A 23,132-nucleotide genomic window follows, 5' to 3' on the forward strand; every position below is an offset into this window, starting at 1 on the left:
TGGCTGGAGGGGGAGGGCGAGACGAGGGCGGTGAAGAGGTCTGGGCTGCCAAAGGAGCATCGGTCGGAGGTGTGGGAGGCCGCGGACGCAGTGCTCCGGGGCCTGGCGGGGTTGGGCTTTGTGAGAGGATTGTTAGGGAGGAGACCCAGGCGTTGTGGGAGAAAGGCCTGGGCGGTGGGAGGGCTGGCGTCCCCGTAGGGCGTGTGTAGCTGCTGTCACCGTTGTGAAACTCGGTGTCCGCTGTTTAGGCCGTCACTTCCTCTGTCAGGGGCTAAGCTGCTCGCCACAGCAAGCTGCGCTCTTCGGATTTGATGCCATGCACAGGGCATGCCATGCAGTTCACACCTGAGTCATCCCGGTAGCTCTAAAATGCTCTTTAGCTCTGGACGTGAAGGGTGCTCTCTTGCCCTCTGCTCTCATTTAAGACTACTCAATAGCTGTTCTGCATTGCAGCTGGAATAACTCTTGGTTTCTCCTCATTTTTGCTCACCAGAGTAGGTGCATACCCTCATAAAAAGCTGTAAAAACATGCCTCCAGTTTTACAAGTAGGAATTCGCTAACAGAGATTTTTCCAAATACTGATGGCTGTCTGATAAAGAACTTTTCAATAATAAAATGGATAGAAGCAATCCTTCTGTGTGATGGGCCGGCAGATTTCAGACTGTGCATAGCATCTTCTTATTAGGTTGCTCTGCTTTTTTGCATAGCTTTTACTTTCTTTGTCAGCAGATAGTGTGCCAAAGCCAATAGCCCTGTTTAAAATACGATATTTAGGAATGCTTGTATATCTTGCACAGCATATGGAGGGAGGATCATTCAGGATTTCCTGGGGGAAAGTTTATACAGTTGAAAAAGGAAGTTTGTGTATATCCATCTAATCCTTTTATGCTAACTTTCTCCATTGTTTCCTAAACTTCATTTATTGTGTTTTCTGAAAAAAAGAGAGTGTACTCAAAATACTGGCTTCTTGAATCTGATTGCTATGTTGTGGTAATTTGTAATATTTCCAAGATCAGTATTTATGCAATTTACTGGTTAAATATGTTGTTGATCTGTTTTATTTTTCCCATTTAGGTAAAATTTGATAGTGGAGTATTGCTGCTTAGCACACACAGACTAATCTGGAGGGATCAGAAGAATCATGTAAGTCCCACTTTTGTCTCTTTTATGTCATTAAATTATAAATTCCATAATAAACACCAGGTAGCTTGCAATTAAGAGACTGCACACACAGAGGAGATTTTTCTTCCCTTTGTATGTGTTTTGTTTTACAATTACAGTCTATTTTTTGGCTCACAGTGGAAAGAAAATTACGTACAGTAATGTTCTTTCACCCAATTCTGCTTTACTAAAATAATTATGCAGAGATGAGGAGGGATGGGAATGAATCATACAAATTTTCCTTTTCTACAGCACAAAAATAGAAGAGAAAAGAGTCTGATATCATGCACTAAAACCATTGGTTTGAGACTGAAGATGAATGTGTCAGGCATGGAAAGAAAATTATGTACAGGAATGTTCTTTCACCCAATTCTGCTTAAATAAAATAATCATGCAGAGATGAGGAGGGATGGGGATGAATCACCCGAATTTTCTATGGCACAAAAATAGAGGAGAAACGAGTCTGGTGTCATACACTAAAAAGCATTGGTTTGAGGCAGAAGTTGAATGTATCAGGCAAATCATAATGTGAACATCTCTCCTGTGCTCCTTGTCTAGCGAGACCTTTTCTTCCTCATTGTTTTCAAGTCCCAGTTTCCCTGTCTTCTGCTCCCAGCATATAGTCCCAGACCAGGATTGGATAATGGGATGTGTTTGGTAGCAGTGTTATTTTGTACGTGTCTTACCCTCCCAGCTGCCTGTTCTTGTGCTGAACCATCCCTTAATAAGCCTGAACACTTGTCAGTGCTGCTATGGAGAATTAACTCAGAGGTTAAGTGGCAGTGGCAGAACTACTGTGTAATAATGCTGCTGCTGAAAGCTTTGTATCAGCAAGCCGCAGCCCAAGATTGCAGGTTAGGAATGGGTGAGAAAGACTACAAACACGTACAAAGCTCTAAGCACAGACTGTGACAACATGCACCACTTTGCAGCTGCAACTGAAGGGGAAGTCCTCCTCAGAACCAGGTTGGATTATGCTTGGTTTGGACACAATCTTTTAAAAATTTAGCCCTGGAAGCCAAAGACAGAGCATGTTCAGATGACAGCTCTTCAAAGGCATATTATATTCCACTGGACTGGTTTTGCACAAGGGTAGCTGAAGCACCTCTTGCACCCAAAGGTCATTCCCTACCAAATATCACATCCTTGCTCCAAAGCAGGGAGCTACTAAGAGCCTTCTAAAAGTAAGGTCACCAAGAATGTTCTTAATTTGGCAAGGCAATATATTTTTTCATTAGGGATTGTTTGCAGGAACAGCAGAATTATTTTTAGTACGAATTTTTCAAAATGTTTTGAGAGCTTGTCCCCAGGGTGGGGTTACTGTTAAAGAAGTCAGGGGTCGATTGTCTAGATCATGAACTATTCTGTATAAATTAACTTTTTTTTTGGCACAGTCAGCATGAGATAATTTAGTTGTGCTAAACTATTTGTGTAATTCATCTTCATAATTTCTTCATCAGCATCTCTTCTTGACAGGTGGGCATGTACTGCAACATCCCCTGCTCCTCTTCTCACTTGGACATTTTACTTGCTTGGAGTAACATTAAGTCTCATGGCTTCAGCAAGCCTAACAACTGTCCATATCCCCATTCTCTTCCTTCCCAACAAAAGGATTACATTCATCTCTTGTCCCTCACTTCCCCTGCTCCTAGGCTACATGAATTCCTTGCGTCAAGTACATTGAATTTGCTAAATCAGCAGAGAAGAAACGGAGAACAAGAAGAATAGTTTTCTTTTAACAAATTAATTCAACTCAACAAAGATTCTGACAAGCTCTAGTCTTGGTTAAGAGAAGGGGCAGAAACCTATAGGCAGGAGATGGGCAAAAATTACCAAGTTCTGATCTAATACAGACCGCTTCTGTCTCAGCAAAGCCAGGTTTGTTTTTAAATCTATGGTATACAAATAACTTTGTTATGCAGTAAATGAAGCTCTTAAGATTGAGATGCAAGGAGCAAAATGCCCTTTTATTTTCATGGTGAGTTGTTGGCCAAGCTTAACTGTGATATAACATCAGCCTTAGAAACCTTAGCTAGCTTACCTAGACTAAACTTGCAGAGAGAGTCCCCTTTTATTGTGTCAGCAAACTTTAGTAATAAATGGGGCACTTGTCATTAGGTTAACATATCAGACCTTTTTACAAAAACAGCTGTGTTTTATAGCTGCTGTTGTTACATACCATCTGCAGTTGAACACTATAGAAAATACAGTGGTTTCCAAAGGAAAAAAAAAGTAATTATTTTGCTAGATTTGTACAATGTTTTAAATCATAAAATCATGCATAATGTGAGCATGAAACATTAGGGGAAAAAAAAAATCCAAATAAACTCACAGCATTTTTAACACATCTCTCTTTTTGTATCCCTCCCTCTTGCTTCTCTTGCCAGGAAGGGGTGATTTTAAGTCCTTGTGCTTACAATTAGTTCATAACTTAACGTGAACTAAATGAATTAATCATATTGACAGTGTACATACTATATATAGTTGGACGTTTTTGTAATTTTCAAAAACTTTCTTTTTTTTACAGAAGTATCATTTTGCCTATATTTAAAGTGTCCAGAGCTATGTGGGCATTTTACAAACAATAACCTGTTTTATATAACAGCTGTAGAATCTGAACCCACAGAATAATCTAAATAATTTGTATTAAGAGACTTTAGAACAGGAAGTACAACCCATGTTTTTTCCAAGTGAGAGATTTACTCATTAGTCAGAGTTCCTGCATGTATAATTCCCTAATCTCCAATTTAATAAGTATTTAATCATTTCATGCAAAGAGGAACAATTTTGGTAGCAGGAATTGAGAAGGCCCCATAATAGTGTTCATTGTAACCTGGCATTAGGCACACACTTATGGCAGATGGAAGGGAGGTTCAAAGAGGGAATGTAACCTGTGTTTCCTGTATTTTGGGTGACACTGTCGATCACCAAGCTATTGTGTGGAAGACAACATTCACCAAAGGACACTCAACAAAACAAGGCCAGGCACCTAATTAGATGCTTTGAATTGCTTCCTTGAGCAATTTTTCTCTCAAATGTGTATAGAAAGAGTTTAGTCTGGGTGCATTAGTCTCCCACTCATGGGTACAGTCTTTTTTTCTTGCTCTGCTTTCTTTTGTCTAAAGCCCAGTCCAATAAATGTGTGTTGAGATGCATCAACTACTGGATTAAGTCCTTAGGTGTGGAATAGATGGAGAAATTCCTATTCCACTCAGAGGATAGTCTAGTTTTTTTAGACATTCAACACTTAAGAGGCTGGTGCTTTTGGATATTGTTTTAGCTCTCAAAGTAACATTAATGCAAAAATGTTAAGAACCTATGAGTATTGTGCACCTGCAGGGATAAGCTGCAGCAGTGTGGAAATTTTAGTGTTTAAATTTTGAACTTAGATGCTAAAGATTTATTAAATTCCCGAGTCCTCCTACGTATCTAGCTTGAGGTGTCCCGGGTCAACACATTGACACTTAAGTTTGTTTTTTTAATTATCTAGAACTCAGTTTCAACTTTGTATTATGTTTTCTACTTACATTTCTCTTTAATAGATTGTTTCTATTGTTACCATCGTATTTCATATGGAGTGCCTCAAACAGCACCTGTAGAAATCGTACTGTTTGTGAAATGGCAAAAGAGAACACTTGGTTTTAGAGAATGCATAGTCAGGATATGTTTTTAATTTCTCTTGTGTTTGCATTGATTATTCCAGGAGTGCTGCATTGCTATACCTCTGTCTCAGGTTGTCTTTATTGAAGAGCAGGCAGCTGGGATAGGAAAAAGGTAAGGTGATAGTCATTGTCTTTTTCAGGTGGATAGCTTGCCCACACACGTTATATGAGGTACTCAAGATTATGTATTAATCCATGGTGGGTTCTATTTGCAATCCAGTTTTCCAGATTGACAGCTACAAGGACCTGCTTTCCTCACTTGAGATCAAATGTGTAAGAGGGTCATGACAAAGCAGTGTTTGTCGTGATTCGTTAAATAACTGTCTTGTAATCACTAAACAAGTACGTGTTCTAGCTTGCCATTTTCATTTGATGAGTCATAAATGACAACAGTGATTTTGCTGGATCTCAATTTGAAAGCTAATTTTAGTCTTTTGTGCTACAGAACTGGTTGAGGATAGAAACTCTGCCAGATCCCGTATTATATAACTTTTCATGACCATATGATTGATTTTGAGCTTGGAAATGCCTGCAATGATTACTAGGAACTCAAGCGTTTCCACTCACCTAAATAACTAATTCAGTATGGTATGCGTATAAAGAAGTTTCACAAGAAAAAGAGGAAAAAAATATTAACTGGAGAAATATATACGTAGTCGACATCTGCTTGCAGCCCACAGTCAGGTGGGTAATGTAATATGCTGAGGGGTATCCAGAAGAAACCAGGTAATTCACCAGTGCTGGAGAAGTCAAGTAAATAAAGACCCATGAAAAAAGTATCAGTGAAAAGAGATGGGAATGGCGGACTTGTCATACTGTGATAGCAGTCTGTTATGTTCCTAAAATAATGCTATCTCAAGGTTTGTTTTGGTGGTAGGTGTCATTTTAGACTGTTATTTCCATGCATGTTACCTTTGAATGTTGGTTTTGGACAAATTCACTTACAGTGTTTGCAAGTGACATATGCAAGTGTGGTAGATTAAACATAATATTGAGACCTTTTGTTTTCCTGTGACAAAGATAGTGTATTTTGGCCGTAGTTACTGCAAGTCAAAAGCCAAATCCAATGATCACTTGACAATTAGTTTTTATCTTAACTAAAAGATTTTTCAGAAATTATTCCTTGAAAAGTTAAAATTTGTTCTGTTTATTTCTTAAGAATTGGTGGTGGGTAGATTTTAAATTTGTGAGATGTTGCTGTTACAGTAGGTTTTATGCAAGATCTACTATAATACTGAGTCAAAATATTTAATGTTGATGCACAAATGTAAAGCATTGTTTGATGTACTTTAACTTTTATGTGAGATAAAGTTAATAGAGGTTTTGATTGCATGGATAACTTTGATTGTAGAAATAATTTTTTTAGATACTACAGAAAGCTGCCTCTTCTTTTTCCTTTAACTTTTTCTTAGTGCCAAAATAGTAGTTCATCTTCATCCTGCTGCTTCAAACAAAGAGCCTGGTCCATTCCAGAGCAGCAAATATTCCTACATCAAACTTTCTTTCAAAGAACACGGGCAGATTGAGGTAAGTTTTGTGCCATGCAAACCCAGTACATCAGATCTTTGGACACGCTTTTCTCCTTTTGCTGCATTGTTGATAATTTTCCATGATCTTTTCCATGTTTACTTTTGAGGTTGGGCTTTTTCAATACATCCTTTTTGTAGGAAAACACTATGAGCCTTCAGGGTTCTATACTTTGGTTAAATAATGGAAATAGAGTTCCAAAAATGTCAAGAGGCATTATTAGGCTTTGTCCTTATTTTAGTAGTTTTAATATAATCTTATACTTCCTCTTATAAATCTTTTAAATGGAAGACAGGATTTACGGTTGGACTTGATGATCTTAAAGGTCTTTTCCAACCTAAACGATTGTATGACTCTGTGAGTCTCTGATTTTCCAAAATTATGTCTCTGAAATTTGTTACATGTTTAACAGAGTAAAAGATGTTTCTTTGTAGCTAGCCCTCTACTGAACAGGAATCAAGCAACTTACTCCTAATCACCTCTCTAATTTTATTGCTGAACACTTCTTGTTGCCTCAGAGCTTTATTTCATTTTATGTTTTATAAATCTTTATTTTTTTTTCACACACCAAATCTCAAAAGCTTTGAGCATTCTAAAAAAGTAATATCTTTTCTTTAAAGAAGGCTTATTACACACACCAAATCTCAAAAGCTTGGAGCATTCTAAAAAAAGTAATATCTTTTCTTTAAAGAAGGCTTATTCTAAAAAACAAAGAAATTGCGCTCTGTAAAGAAATTTCACAGTATAAGATCCTCACTTGAAGAGACTGAGAACTTTACCTTTGAACAATGAAAAAAGCCATACCTGCTCTCTGCAGAAAATCACATTTTCAACTTGAATTAGTTATAAATGTCTTACAAATGCATGTGCTTGATCAGACTCACTTTCATTTCTTTGTGAGCAGTTTTCAGCTTAGGATGAGTGTAGGTTTATGCCTAGTCATAATTGTAAAGGTGTTTTGCCTAATTATAACCTTATGTATTTTAATGTTTTTGTCTGAAAATCAAACTCACTGTGGTTACTGGTTATCTAGCATATCAGTTACGCTCCAGATCTTTTCTTCATGAGTTCAGAATGCTTTCCTGTGAACTTTGAACAACCATAAGAATTTTCTGGATTTTGGTCAGTGGGGTACGCTTACTGTTAAGTACTTAACTAATGCCACCTTCTGGTACTTAGCAATAAATAAGTGTAATTGATCTGTGTGGTTGCCTTTATGTTGTTGAATTAACAGATCAATAGTAATTGGATTGTTCAACTTTCCTTCTTTTTAAAAGCATGCCTTCGAGCAAACCTCGACATTTTTAACTTTAGCATGTTTTGGAACATTCTGAATACCTGAAAAAAGTATTTTACAATAGAAGTACTCAAGCGAGTTTAACTATCAACTCCTTTTCTAATGTGTATGTTTTTGAAGATTGGACATCAAGAATTTCCAGATAATGGATGTTGTACTGTGGATGTGTAGGTGTTACCATGCGTCGTCTTACAGTAAAATTTATTTCGTCTACCACCAAGACGGTAAAAATACCCAGAGGTACTCTGCACAGTTTATGAAATGTCTGTTGTCACTCTTTAATGTTTGCAGTTCTATAGACGATTATCAGAAGAAATCACACAAAGGAGATGGGAGAACATGCCTACTGGTCAGACCGTTCAAGTTAACAAGGGTCCACAGGTATGTGGAGAGCTTCTGAGCAGAATCTGTATATAATCCTTTGTTTCCACTTCTTGCTGCCCCTGTGTACTGCATCTGGCATACCTCTAACCAACACCGTGGGACCGTGTGGGAATTCAGCTTTACTTTGCCTGTTTCTTTACTGATGTAAATTTGTTTCTTCTTTGCAGTTTTTGCCTGGTATAGATCACTGTGGCCTCTCTTCCTTGAGTGTATTTAGACTTGAGTAGTTGATAATGAGCTCTGTTTTTTTTTAAAATTTAGTCAGACACACACATACAATTATGCAAATATTTTATATATATTTGCATATAATTTTATTCAGCATGTGAGATCTAATTAAGCTGAAAGATTTTTGGACTTGATTGTGACTTGATTGTGACTTGATTGTGACTTGATTGTGACTTGATTGTGACTTTTTGGGGTTTTGTGGCTAGAAGTCAAATATATAACGTAACTTTTATATAACTCTTTGGAACCTCTATCTGTTTGATTTAAATGTGTACTCTAAATGGGCAGTTGTTACGGAGCGTCTCTTTGTCGTATGTTAGATTGCTTGCCTTTGTCTGCATACTTCTAGGTTATAAACTCTGATAAACATGTAGATGTTGTTTCTGTATGTGAATATTTTGAATATATGAATATATTGAACATACAATACTATATGAATGAAATAGAATCATAGAATGTTTTGGGTTGGAAGGGACCCCTAGAGGTCATATAGTCCAACCCCCATGCAGGAGCAGGGACACCGCTAACTAGATCAGGACGATCCAAAGGCTGTTCAGGGTCAAATCACATGTCTTCCTTTGTAAATGTAGTACCTACAAACATAGTTGCATTTGGACTAATGGGGAAGCCTGCATCCTGTGTCAAGAAATGCCTTGCCTCCTATTCTTATTCTTCAGTCACAGCAAATCATTAACACCAGTGCTAAGCTTTGCAGTCAGAGATTTGAGGGCTGGCACCACTGCCATTTGGTTCTAAAATACACCTGGCATCAAAGGAAAGCTTCACCATCACCTCCATTCTGATACTGTTCAGCTAGGTAAATTAGACTGCACTTAGCATTGTGTTTCTGTGGCTATGTTTCTTCAGGGTAGATTTCTCCAGGTAATCATGTTTAGATACACTCACGCATTTCCACAGCTCTAGTATAGATGTACACATGGACTTAGGAGGCTTGAATTGAGATGAGCTGGAATGCCCAGTCTGGATCAGGCTATTAAGCATCTTCATATTAATAGCTTCAATATAATAATTTTATTATCTGTCTACTACAACAAATTCATACATGCTTTATGCTTATTGTTTATTTTTTTACACTGGTTTAAAAAATAATTTCAAGAAATATATGAAATATTGTATGCGCTTTGGGGGCATGTTTCCTGTCTTCTAATGTAAGGTTTTTCACAGTGAAGCGGATGAGAAAACAGCATTTCCTATTTTGATTCCTTTAATTATTTTCTTTTGCAGGCAGGAAGAATAAGAGCTGTAGGAATTGTAGGGATCGAAAGGAAACTAGAGGAAAAAAGAAAAGAAACCGACAAAAACATTTCTGAGGTAAGTATTACTGAAGTTTCAAGGTCAACCACCTGTCTGAGCCATTTACATTCATTCACACTTTCTTTTAGGGGCAGCTGAGACTATTTATCTTTTTTATTGAGAAGTCTGAATTGATTAAGAGTGTATAATTTAGTTATTTACGTTGGTTAATTGGCTTTTCAGTATTTGTAAAGGTACTTCATTTTAACAGTTCCTTTCAAGAAGACTGTTCTTTGAAACTAACGGTGTGTATTTATAAAATTAATTTTGGTAGAACTAGAAATCTGAATTCAGTGACTTTTCATCAGGGCAAGCAGAACACAAAGGCATCTGCAGAAAGAGACTATTACAAGTTTGGTGGTTTTTCCCCCCCCCTTTTTTTTTTTTACAGCTAATTTTGGTTTCAGTTGAAAAATTTAATATACATTAGAAGAATACACTGATGTAAGTGTCTGCACATAACTAGTGAAGTTAGGTTTTCATCTTACACATACACAGTTTTCAAATATTAGATTTAGGCTTACAATTACAGTAAAACATTCTGCAAGATGTTACAAGTATCTGTGAAATACCCAGGCCAGATGAAGACCATCCTTTTCCCCAGAAGCAGCACAATAGTTGAAGTCCAGATATCAGTACTGACGGTCTACAGAGGAAATTAATTTCTTCATATAAACCTAGGCGCAATAGTCTGGTTCTGCCTTGGTAGTAGAGATTAATACAGAAGTACTCATAAACTACATACAACAGATTTGTTCTTGTGGCAAAGCTTTATGAGAGTCAGTGTGCCACAATAAAAAATGCGTTCACTGCTCTGATACATAAGAAAATTACAGTACTTTTGCAGGCCGCATGCTGTTTCAGGTACCGGTAGCATTAAACTTTTTCCTTTCTGTTTATGAGGAACGTGATGAATGAAGTTCTGTGTGTAGTTCAAAAGGTATTGTGGTTACATGCATGTGTGTATAGTTCAAGAGGTATTGTCTGGTTATTTTTTCCTTTAGTAGCTTTGTCAGAGAGTAAAAGAAATCCATTTATATGTGTTGTAGGAACGGAGGAAAACCATGACTTCTAAAATCCTGCCTTCCTCCAGCTTTTAATGTTATAAATGACTTAATTTAAAAAATGGTGCCCTGGCTTCCAGGAAAAGGCTTCCTGCATCTGCTGTTCGCTGCTGATAAGAATCCAGTTCTTTAGCCTTTTGTTTATCTGAGGAAGTTCCTGTTAGGTGTGTGCACATTCCCCTTTGTTTCCAGGCCTGCCCTCGGTGAGTCAGGCAGAGGAGGAGTTAGAGACAGCATGCTGTTTATTTAGCTAAATCAAGGGTTCATTTAATGAATGATCTTTTCATGCAGGTTACAGAGATTAGAAATAAGCTGGGAAAAGCCTTGTTAGAAAACTTTTTGTTGATATATACAAGTACAGTAGAAGGACTTTGATTTACGCTAGAGATTGGGAAATCTATTGTAAATTATTGAATCTGGCAGATTAGGAAGTAAGGAGAAATATTCCACAGGGAAGCTTTTGTTCTGATAGAGGTAGATTATTGTTATATGGTGGTATATTTTCTTTTCTCCCCTTGGACGGAGCTTTGTCCCACTGAATTGTGGATACCTAACTTAGGTACCAAGGGTTAAGAGGCTAGACTTCTCTAGTCCGTGGAGAAACACTGGCACGAGGGATTCAGATGAAAAGCAAACCCTGTCCCTTCCTGAAGGCACCTCTTTCTCTTCTTTGCATGTTGAATAACCTTCTGAGTAAGGTGCCTAAATGTAGATGGGAACAGTTGGGTCTTCCTGTGCAAATTCTGCTAAAATGTGTCTTTTCTAGTGGGGAGTTAGTCAGAATAAGCTAGGAATCACATAGAAGCAATGGCTAGAAGCTGTAGGCAAGGTGTATCTCTGGTCATTTGCATACTGTAAGTGAACAACCTTCTTTACTCGTGGCTGGAGGGGTTGGGTGCTGCTGTCAGACAAGCTTTAGCTGAAAAGGTTCAGGAATTTTTCTCACCAGTTATTCAAAAAAAGTTGTTTGAAAAGGTTGACCACCTGGGCACATTGCCATGTCTTTGAAACAGGTGAGAAGGCTGAATGTGTGTTGCTGAGGATGGGAGAAATGAGAGTTGTTTTTTAATATAGTTGCTAACCATTTTTTTTTTTTACCTGAATTTTTAAATGCTAGCTGGTTATCATTATTAAAACTTTTGAATTTCAGTATACCTTCAGCTTTTTTTAGCGTATGTTTTATTTAAGCCTATGAATGCCCTTTTTGGGTTATTGTAGAATTGTTGTATTTGAGACCATAGCAGTTTACTGAGCTTAATAGACTTGATATAATTATGGCCCTATGATGGATGTCCAGTTTATTACTTTATTTTTTCTGATGGAAACAAAATGTTTCTTAGACTAGAAAAGAAATGGTTTGTACAAATAGTTTTTTCCCTTGCTCTAGCAGATATTTTGGTTTTTAGGTCGAACAACTAGTTTTCAGAGGATGCTTCTTATCTAGTTTTTATCTTTATTTAAACTTGATAATTTGTCTTGTGGACCTTATTTTATTCATTTTTTTAAATTATTTTTTGTTTATTATGGTAGCACCGCTGTTCCTATGTATGCGGTAGTTAAATGAAGAGATGTTACCAGACATTTTCAGAGGGTTTGTCTCTTCAGTTAAGCATACATGTGAAAGCATATACCCTCTTCCTTGCTTATTTGAAATGACTGTTTCTTACTAACATCTACTGATTAAATTGCCTTGTCAGCAGGAGTACTTCTGTAGTTTTACAGCTGGCTTACTGCTGGCCAGAAACAATGATTCTCCTTGAGTGACGGTTAACTGTTGGAAGAAAACCTACCATCCCCACCAAGAAACCTTCCCCTGGCTTTTAGGAGAGCATAATAAACTTGGATCGTTTAATCTTTTCTGGGCCTCAGTATCTCATTGTTCCTTCCTATCATAGGGACTTCATAAATCATATTGAACTAGTGTTCACATACTAGCAAAGTGTGTGATTGATTCTTTTCTTCCTTCTTTGTATGGATTGTGTAATTTTGATTTTAAGACCTGGTATGAAACAGATATATCAACCGATTATACATAATATCTCACATTGTAACATTGTGATCTAAATGGATGGCAGCTCTTAAGAATAGCTTGGATAGGCAGACAAAGGCAGCTCACGGTATCCGTGAAGCTGAATGCTGTAATTATACTAATCTGCAGTGTCTGCTTTTCATTTCAGGCTTTTGAGGATCTTAGCAAACTAATGGAGAAGGTATGGCATGTGTCACATATATATATATATATGTGTGTGTGTACACTTATAGATTTATGCTTGTTTTCTCAGTTTCAAGCATGCTTTTCTCTGTTGAGCTGAAAATTGACTTTCTATCTGCCTTTCTTGATAGGCTAAAGAAATGGTGGAGTTATCCAAGTCAATAGCTAATAAGATTAAAGAAAAACAAGGTGACATCACTGAGGATGAGGTAAATGAATTTTGTTTTTAAAGTCAACAGAAATGTTCCTATGCAAAACAAAAAGCTATCCGTTTAATAGATGTAATGTTAATAAAAAACACTCTGTGGTTGGGATTTTTGTGTTTTAATTCTACATAAAATAAGTGACTGACTTTTTAGTGTTACCTTCTATTTCTACCCTTTCTTAAAAGCAAAGATTTTACTGCCTTTTTGTAAATTTTTGCATTTCTGACCTCTGATGGTCAGAAATAAATTGTATTGTCTTGTCTTTTCTTCGATAGTAATTGATTTTATTGGTAGTAAACTGAATGGATTTTTTCACCAAAACTGTCTTTAGCAGTAAAATCAAAGACCTTTTAAAAACCAGAATCATTCACTAGCTGATGTACTTTTAAATTTGTTTGTTTGTTTAGACTATTAGGTTCAAGTCATATCTACTGAGTATGGGTATAGCTAATCCAGTTACTAGGGAAACATATGGATCTGGTACACATTACCACATGCAACTGGCGAAGCAACTAGCTGGAATACTGCAGACACCATTAGAGGTAAAGTACCTAATTTTGCACCAGCATTTTCTGTGCGTTGCTGAATTTTGATGTAATTCACAGTCTTTGGATGTAGTATGAGTGTCTTGCATTTTAAAATTATTAAAGAAAGATATAATGTAACAACTTACCTCTCATGCTAGAAATACGTGGTATTGCCTGGGTAGGGTTTTTTTTTTATTAAGGCCCATCATTTAGCTCCTCTGTTTTACCTGTTTAATCAGTCAAATGCAGGTTGAGATACTGTGTTTACTAGATTAATGCTATTTCTCTTACCAGTCTTGTGCTTAACACAGGAGCGAGGAGGGATCATGTCACTTACAGAAGTGTACTGTCTGGTAAATCGTGCAAGAGGATTAGAGGTGAGAAATTGGTTTTACTAAATATTTTATAAAATGTACTAAGGTACATTACTAAGGTAATTAAAGAAAAAGGTTAAAAATATTCCCTACCAGTCGCTCACCCTACCTGTCTTAACAGCATGAAGTGATCAGCTCTTTATTAAAATGAGGGGGTTTTACCTTTTTCCTTTCTCCTTCTTCCATGTAATGTTTATGTATCCTCTATAAGTTGTCATAACACATGCTGTTTTTTATAATAGCATATAAAACGGAAAATCCATCCTTACCTGGAAAGAGAATTGAAAGGACAGAGAATACTAAAGAATGGTGAATGTTTATTTTTTGGGTGTGGGGTTTTTTTTAGAATCATACAATCGTAGAATGTTTGGGGTTGGAAGGGACCCCTAGAGGTCGCCTAGTCCAACCCCCCTGCAGTGAGCAGGGACCGCTAGCTGGATCAGGTTGCTCAGAGCCCCATCCAACCTGGCCTTGAATGTTTCCAGGGATGGGGCCTCCACTACCTCTCTGGGCAACCCATTCCAGTGTTTCTCTACCCTCATTGTTTGGGTTTTGGTTTTTGGTTTTTTTTGGTTGGTTTTTTTTTTTTTTTTACAAAATACATTGATTCTTTCTGTAAACAGGGCAAGAAGGATTATTAGAGAACACATAGTAAAGGAACAGAAAGCACAGAAGCCAAGAAAATAGACTGCACAACAGAAGGGAATAAAATTAACAATATTGTATAGCCTGGTGTATTTTATAGTTGTAGTTATTAAAAATGTTTGTTTTGGTGTTATGCTATATACTTGAAATGCAAGCTGTGAATAAATATGTTTTACTATTTCTAATAGTTGCTGTCACCAGAAGATTTAGTAAATGCGTGTAAGATGCTGGAGTCACTGAAATTACCACTAAGGTAAGAGCTTTACAGCTGGATTTATAAAACACAGCACTCGCAAGTCAGACCGTGGTGCTTGGATGACTTAATATTTACCTGCAGTAGATTATTTTTGTTTTTAACAAAGTCATCCTTTGCTTAAAGGATGCCGCTGTATGCACCAACATCCACTCTACATGAAAATATGAATTTTTAACCGTGTTCACTTTGCTAGGGAGACAATGTTCTTTTCACTCCCAATACATTTTTTTCAGACTGGGAAAAGAGTTTAACTAAGCCCAGACATACACCCTGCTCTTAGTCGATTCAGATTTTGAAGATGCTTTTAATGTTAAGTTCATTTTACAGAGGGGTTTTTTTTTTTCAATTTGACCGTCTTTCTTCATTTTAGGCTTCGGATATTTGACAGTGGTGTGATGGTGATTGAACTCCAGTCTCATAATGAAGAGGAAATGGTAGCTTCTGCTTTAGAGACAGTAAGTGTACTGTATTTCCTTCAGTGTAATGGCCGTGCTGGGGAAATTTAAACACATTAGGTGTAAAAACTTGAGGTACAGGATTTCCTTCTGAGGTTTTGAAATACAAAATATTCCACTCCCAAATCTTCTAACAGTAATACTTAAATAGCACTTTTCATCTATCTTCAAAGTGCTGCACAGGCAATGATCTTAGTCATTGCTGTATCCTTTAGGAATAAATCACTTTTCCATCTCTTTTCAAACTTCATTAACCTTCAACCTTCCTCTAAATCTTCCGCGCTGCAGGATGAAATTCATGGTATGTATTAAACAATTTAACAGAAGTGGATTTCAGACACTGTACACAATGTGCTTGAAGGCAGTGAAAGTAGCTCTTAAATGTTGATATAGGCAGTTGTTTGGTTTATGTTTACTTCATAAAATAGCACATTGTACGTGTAACATCTTGTGCTGCGTTTGCTGCTGTGAAGAGTGCTCAGTTGGAGAGTAGTGCGTATAGAATTAAGCTGCCTTCATCGGGGAAAAAAAGTAGTGTAAATTTCTCAGTGTGGTAAACCTTTGTGTTCTTGCTACCTCTGGACTCTTTACCTGCCATCCCATTATTTGATGCATTTTCCTGTGTCAGGAAAATTTTCCTGTTTCAGTGGGGTGTAATTTTTTTGTTTTTCATAAAGCTGAGTAAAGGCTAATTCAGTGTATTCAAAGTTAAATATCAAAGTCAAAGAGGACTTTGACTTGGGCAGTCAAGAAAAAGTGGAGCCATCACAGACACCTTCTCACTTGATACATGAGGTAGACTCTTTAGTGCGTTTTGCATGATTGTTACCACATAGCTTTCTCTCATCAAAAAGATTTTTAGGTAAGAGAAATGTATATAGCCATCTAAAAGATTCCGCCCTAAATTATCAAAACTAAAATGTTCACATCTTTCAATATATGTTAATCCTTTCAGTTTATTTTCTTATATTTACAGAAAAATCCCTAGTCCCTTTTAGGTTTTTTTCCTGATTATTTTGGGTTTCTAATTAATTTGTTGCCTTCAGTAAGAGTGCTTATCTCTTTGAAAGGAAAGGAAAAACCTTTTCTTGATAACAAAAGAGGTCAACTGCAAAAAGCAACAGATGGTGGATTTATTACTGAAGTGCCTTTTTTCTTTTATTTTCGTAAGAAGAGACTTTGACTCCATAGAAAAATGTAAGGGAGAGGCTTTGAATAAGGAAGGCTAGCCCATAAGGGAAAAGGAAGATGAGATCAGACTTGTGGCCAAAAGCTCCCTGTACAATGTATAATGTACAGTAATATGGAATTTCTGAGAAGAAGTGAAAGGAAGTCACAGGTTTTCAGACAGGAGAAAGATGTAGTTTTGAACTGCTGGTGAAGACAGGAAATGACACGGAAGTCAAAGGAACCCAAAGTCACTCTTGATGAGAGTAGTAGTTTGGGAAGGAAAGATAATTAATCACTCATCTGCATATTAGATTGTATAGCTAACTTCCATTACTTGGATGAAGCTAATCATAAAAATCTCAAGTTAGGACTAATTTAATCTGAGTTTCTGTAAAAAGGCTACTGCTGAGAATGATGCAGAATAGACCCCTCCCCACCCAGTTATGTGGGAAGCAGGAAATGGCAACTACATCTGAATTTACAAGTTTGCTTGAATCTGAAGCAATGGAGAAATGGAAAAATTATTAATTTGTAGGGTAATAACATGTTTATCTGGGAAATTCAACGCAGTAATAAGTCTGGACTTCATATCTAATATTTTAAGCATTCACATGTCCAACCTGTGTGAGAAGGTTTCATTTTAGTGTGTATTAACTAGCATGGCTGAGACAGTGGAGCTGAAGTTTTGAGTCCCAAGACCAAACCTATCTCTTTTGTCAACTGAATATGGTGGTGGCTTTTACTGATTCCTCTAGTACGCCATAATACAGGGTGGTGTACTAAGGTTTGGGGATTTGTCTGTAGGCAGTGGGGATATTTTAAATCCCATTAAACTCAAATTCTCCACTTCCATCTGAGATGACTTAATTTTCTAAATTGATGACCTGCCCTGAACAGGTCTCTTATTTCCTCATTTAGGCTTCACTTGGTGTAGCTGGGCTGTGTAAATACTGATTGTGACAGTATACTGCTGTCTGAGCTATTCTAATTTTTCTCCTCACTTTGTCCCAAGGCATCTTTTAAAAAAAATCTGAAGGAAAGGGCACAGTGTGATTTTTTTTTTTTTTTTTTTTTTTTTTTTTTTTTTAAAAAAAAATCTGAAGGAAAGGGCACAGTGTGAATTTTTTTTTTTTTTTTTTCCTTTCCCTCCTCCATGGATTTAACTCTTTTGTACGTTCCTGTTCGGTTTTTGTACTTGGCAATTTTCTCAGGACACAGAAGAGGTATATTTAAGGGGAAATACTCATAATTATTTGTACTTTCTTTTAAATGCAAGCAAACAAGTTGTCTTCAGAAAGGATTTGCTACCAATTTATCACTTCACAGGGCTAGACCTGATTCAGCAGCCGAGAGAACTTCATTGTCCTTTTAATGCCATAGTTTTTTTACGTGTGTGTTTGGTTTTTGACAGGTATCTGAAAAAGGTTCTCTCACAGCTGATGAGTTTGCTAAGTTGGTGGGGATGTCTGTTCTCTTAGCCAAAGAAAGGTAAGTAATAATTTCTGTGTTTAATACCTTCGTTATCATGTTGTCACGTAATACAGCACGTCTTCTTTTGCTTTCTCCAGGCTGCTTCTTGCTGAAAAGATGGGCCATCTTTGCAGAGATGATTCAGTGGAAGGCTTGAGATTCTACCCAAATTTATTTCTGACGCAAAGCTAATGTAGTTTGTGTACAGTTTGTTATATAACACCTGAAGAAGAGAGCAGAGGGCAGAACTCTTCCAACAACTGACTTTAAAGTTTTAATTTTGTCGGTCAACTGCAACAGTGATGAACATTGCAATGCTTTACAGTTCTCAGGTATTTCAAGTGCTGAATCCTCTTACATGGAACTGAAAGGAAATAGGAATCACTAAGTCAGAAGCATGTTAATTGTCTCAAGCTGGCTAGCTCATGTTTCAAGTTTTATTTGATGTGCTCTGTAGTTTCTCATTTCAAGAGAATTCAGATGAAGATTCCACACAAGTGAAAGTGGAGAGAATATCCCTGTAGTCTGCCATAAGGGTCAGCACCAGAAGACAGGTTACTGCATACTCCAATTTCAGTTTGTTTATGTCTAGAGCAACAAAGCAGACAGATGTATCCGTAGCGATAAGAAAAGTGACTTTGGTGTGTACTGAGGTATAAGGAACAAACCAGTGTAGGATAACCCCTTCTCCCTGAAGTCATGAAGGCTCTCGGGGTTCTTGTACTTTGAGACAGAAGGAACCTGCTGCAGGAGAGATGAGCATGTTATGTGACTCTAGAAAACATGGTGTTTATTTTGTCATGTCTTATGCTGCTATCTCGTATAGAAGCATTGTGAGCACAGACCTCCTCCCTTCTCTTTCCTTGCCATCTTCCTTCCTGTCTTGTTATGTTGCACTTTGGGTGCCCTTTCTCTGTCCTCCTTTACATAGCAGAGCATAGTAGCCTCCTGTCACTCTACCAGACTCTCTGCTTCAATGTGCTTGGTTTTTGTCTTGTACTTCTAATGAAAGATCATTTGTTTGTTTCACCAGCCTATTGCCTGTTTTGGAGAGACAGTTCATTTGCTTGTTTCTTGTACGCAAAAATTAATACGCTTTCAGTATTGAAGGGGGGAAGAAGACTATAGCCCTGTGTTCAATAGTCACGAGGTATCATATTGTTTGGTATTCCTCACCCTGTGTTCACACTGAATGCAATTTGATAGCCTCAGTTTTCATAACTCCAGTGGAGTTGTTACGTTACTTGAAGATCTGTTGTCATGGTAATAACAGTAAGTGGATGTTTACGATCCACATCACTTAAATTTTTGGCATTTTGAAGTGACCAGGTTTAATAAGTAACAAAATTCATTCAAAATACAGGCAAGGACAACATATAGGTAACCACATTGTGTTTGTAATGGCCAAATGGACATTACAAAAAAGGAGAGAGAGGCTTTTAAGAGCCTGAAAATATTTTCAGAACTATTTCAGTGTTACCATAGCTTAGACAAGCGTTAAGAGCCTGCCAATGAGGAGTTCAGTGCACAGATCCCTGCAGCGACGATGCTTTTGGTTCATAGGATGCTCACTTAGATCCAGGGAATTGTGTCCTCTTATGCTTGTCACGAACACGCTTTTATGCAGTGCTTTCTTTAGGGCAGTTTTCCTCTGTTTCATGAAGGTGCTAAAACTAATGTATTTGACACAGCTGAAGAAACCAGTTCCACACTGTTCTTACTGTGTTAAGCGTTTAGTATCATCTCTTCAGGAGTCTTGTGGCTTGCTGCTTTGCTTCATCCTCCCCACAACCCACAGAAGAGACCTATGCGAGGTACGCCAAGCATCACGCATCTAAGGAGGGACTGAAAAGTCAGACATTCAGAAGCAAAAAGCTGGTTTGTGACAACTGTTTCTTTTGCCCGATACCCAAACCTGTCAAGGGAGAGACCGGTAGTTTATGGGCCTGAACCTCTCCCCGCAAGGGGGCATGTCTTCTGCAGAAAGAACAAAACCAGAAGGGAAACGCCACGTGTAAATTCCCAGCCTTCGTTGCTCCAACCCTGAGCATTTCATTCTCTTAATTAAGCAATAACAACACAGCCTATTTAGAATGATGGTACCTTTTCGAGCTTTTCTTTCCCAAGATTTTTCCTTGACTTTTTTTTTTTTTTCCTACAGGGAAGAAATCTATAGGGCAAATTGTATAGCTGGTTTAGAATTAAAACATACACATGAGAAAATGACCGCTGGAAAGTAATAAAAATTAAAAGATTTTCATAAAGAGACTGTTCTGTTGGGTTTTTTCTTCCTAAATGTTTTGGGCAGCTTTAAAATCTTTACACATCAAAATCCTGTGGTTCTGTGGGACAGGTTTTTAAAGCACATTGTATTTTTGCTGTCTCATTTTGTACCTAAAGGAGTACAATATAGTTTTGATTTGAAATTGAAAGGCAGAATTAAATGTAATCAGAATGCCCTGGTTCTCTTGCTGAGTAGCCTGTGACCAATCCCAGCCAGAATTGCAACTACGCAAGCACCAGTGCCGTGAGGGAACCAGTCTGAGTTCGAGCCAAGCACGTATCCCGTACCAGCGTTGGAAAGGCGTTTGACACATTTGAATGTGTTTTCCCAGCTGAAAGACAACAGAAATCACATATCTGCTGCCACGCTGAGAGCCAGCTGTTGGGCAAGCAGACAGAGCGACGTGTTCGCGGGTGTGTGGTGTCACGGTAGGATGTCACACTGAACTGTCATTGCCCAGTCCTGTTTCCACTGGCACTACCAGCAAAAAAATGTATTGACTGTATTGAAGCAGGCTTCTAGGAGAGAGGAAGAGAATAGGAATTGCTGTTCTCACAGATCATTCCAGTTTAATACAGAGGGTGCCTGTATGAACCTTTCATGTTTTGATTGTTCCTGGAATATGTGCATTACAATACATGAACATTATCTCATTTTGCCAGGGCTGCCCAATTACACAGTCCTTTGAACAGAGGTTTGTAACAACAGAGGTCTGCTCAAAAAGTGCCCATTTTTTTACGGAGCAGTTTTCATTTCAAACCACGGGCGTGTTTAGACCTCTGACAGGAAAAGAATGCTGCTCAGGCATCTGTGCATCTTTTCCATTTCTCCTTTGCCTTTGTTTTCAGGAAAATCATATTCAGTCTATAGAAACATGGATCTACTCTGAATCATATTTCTGAAGTGCAAACTTTTTTTTTTTCTCTGAAGGATATGTATGTATGTGTATGTGGAACTCTCCAGAAGTGTATCTTTAATAATCACTACTGGCTACATACTGATTAGCTAAACTCTTCGATGCTCAGTTCTTCTAACAGGACTTTCACCATTTGTCCAAAGGGCCACGCTGTGCTTCTTGTGAAATTAGTGGAAGTATTTTCACCGAATTAATGAGGACGGTAGTGGGAGACAGCAGGAGCCTGTTGCCAACTGTAGAAGTTCCTGCTTCCTCAGGCCTAGGAGGCTCTCACTTGCAACTGGGAAGTTCTTTCAAAATACACACCAAAATGTCAGGAATGGCTGATTCAAAATTACTTGTGGATTTGATATGTTTCTTGTTTTCTTTGGGAGGAACCCCCTGTCCAGTGGTTTGTTGGGTTTTTTTCTGAGCTAGATTCGCAAGTCTGACAATCATGTTGCTTCTCCTATTCTAGCGGTTCCTATTTCATCCTAATTCTCAGTGCTTCAGGCATTCACGTGAAATGCAAGACCCTCTAGTTCCAGGTCATCTTCTGCTGGGAAGACTTCAACTATCGTTTTGTTCTCCCAAGAATGAGCTGCAAGTACTCCTGCCAACAGGATGTTCCGGGCATCCCTGTTGGCAACATTCATCTTTGTTTTAAGGAAATACCTAAATACTTTGTGAAGCAGAGGCCCAAGCGTCATACCTCCCAGGTAGCTGTCCTGGCCAGCAGCCTTGAGAGTCATTTTTCTTTGTGGTTTAGAATTAACATGTTAGTAAAATATTAAAAAAAACCCCACCAAACCACAAAAACTTCAGGAGTGAGTGAGGAAACCTCAGTTCCAGAGAAGCCCACAGCCTGCTAGTTAGCCCACACTCCTGAGGGGCAGACCTGATAGAAACCACCCTGCTTCGTATCCCTGCTCCTAACCAAAGGCCAGGTGGGATCCCAGGGCTCCTGCTTTCCCACTGGACAGTGAATTGTCCTGACTTCAAATTCCCACTGACGAAAGAGTGCATTAAACCCTGTTCTGCTGTGCTCACAGCAACGATGGACAGCAAGTTCAAGGTAAAAGGGGCTGGCACTGCTGGAACAGTCGCAGCGCATTTGTGAATCTAGTTCTGCTCTGAGCATAAGGCTCAGGCTATTTAGGTGTTTCTCATTGTTTTGTTCAATTAAAAGTATTTTTTATGTACTTGGAAGGTCTCACTGACCTGAGTTATCATCAAAATGATCTCGGGGAGTAAGTAAAGGAGAGGGGACTGATACAATATAAATGCTATTTTGCTGTATTTTTGAAGTCAACAGTCAAACAAATTGGTGCTCCTGCGTCCCTTGCTTCATACATGCAGAATGCTCCTAGAAACTCAAAGACAGGACTTTTTATTTTCTTTTAACCAAAAAAAAAATTGCAGGAGGATACATGCTGTGTGAAGTACTCTCTTTTAACAAAAGAAAACAATAAAGGCAGCACAGTTGCATAGGATACATTTGTGTCTGTGGCTGGTATGGCATTTGTGCTGTGGCTATTTAATGACTTCGTGTAGGTAGAATTCGTTTCAAATGTTGCCTAAATATAACAGTATTTGACAACGGTATATGAGAAACCTCTGTTCTTTCAGCCAGACTCAGCAGTTGTGTGTGTGTGGCATAATTCCCCCGAGTTTCACTTCGCATCGGCTGGAGAATTTGAGGTGTGTCCTTAAATTGCAAAGATACTCTGGTTTGATCCACCCATTACATGAGAATGGCAAAACTCCCACCAACTACAGACCCAACCTTTGTTATAATTATCAAACTTTGACTAGTTAACAGCTCTGAAAATGGGTGCATTGGGTACGGCTGAGCTCTTGACAGCAAGAAGGAAAAGCTTAAAGAGACGCTCTGGAATAAGGTCACAAAATGTTTTGGTCTCTTCAGTAGAAATACCAAACTAGGCACAACTGTTGGCTATTTCTGATCTTTCTGCATTCCTATTGTTTTTTCCACAGTG

The 23,132-nt window shown here is 38.0% G+C and overlaps 2 protein-coding genes across 2 annotated transcripts in view; one reads left to right on the forward strand and one right to left on the reverse strand.

The window, feature by feature from the left end:
* CKAP2 (cytoskeleton associated protein 2) overlaps window positions 1–354 on the reverse strand; it is a 13,879-nt gene extending 13,525 nt beyond the window's left edge. The window contains exon 1 of the mRNA XM_009642634.2: window positions 346–354. Coding sequence (XP_009640929.1) covers window positions 346–354 — 9 coding nt within the window. The remainder of the gene's footprint in view (window positions 1–345) is intronic.
* A 174-nt stretch (window positions 355–528) lies between these two features.
* On the forward strand, window positions 529–20,232 carry VPS36 (vacuolar protein sorting 36 homolog). The gene is made up of 14 exons (XM_009642635.2): window positions 529–546; window positions 1,076–1,144; window positions 4,866–4,936; window positions 6,237–6,351; window positions 7,940–8,029; window positions 9,506–9,592; window positions 12,816–12,848; window positions 12,982–13,059; window positions 13,464–13,598; window positions 13,895–13,960; window positions 14,791–14,855; window positions 15,229–15,313; window positions 17,895–17,971; window positions 18,052–20,232. Exons 1-14 carry the CDS (start codon window positions 529–531, stop codon window positions 18,143–18,145), a joined length of 1,083 nt encoding a protein of 360 aa, XP_009640930.1. The 3' UTR covers window positions 18,146–20,232.
* Window positions 20,233–23,132: the final 2,900 nt, after the last annotated feature.

This window comes from Egretta garzetta, unplaced genomic scaffold (assembly GCF_000687185.1).
Source record: "Egretta garzetta isolate BGI_Z169 unplaced genomic scaffold, ASM68718v1 scaffold377, whole genome shotgun sequence".
In the NCBI taxonomy this organism is placed as follows: domain Eukaryota; kingdom Metazoa; phylum Chordata; class Aves; order Pelecaniformes; family Ardeidae; genus Egretta; species Egretta garzetta.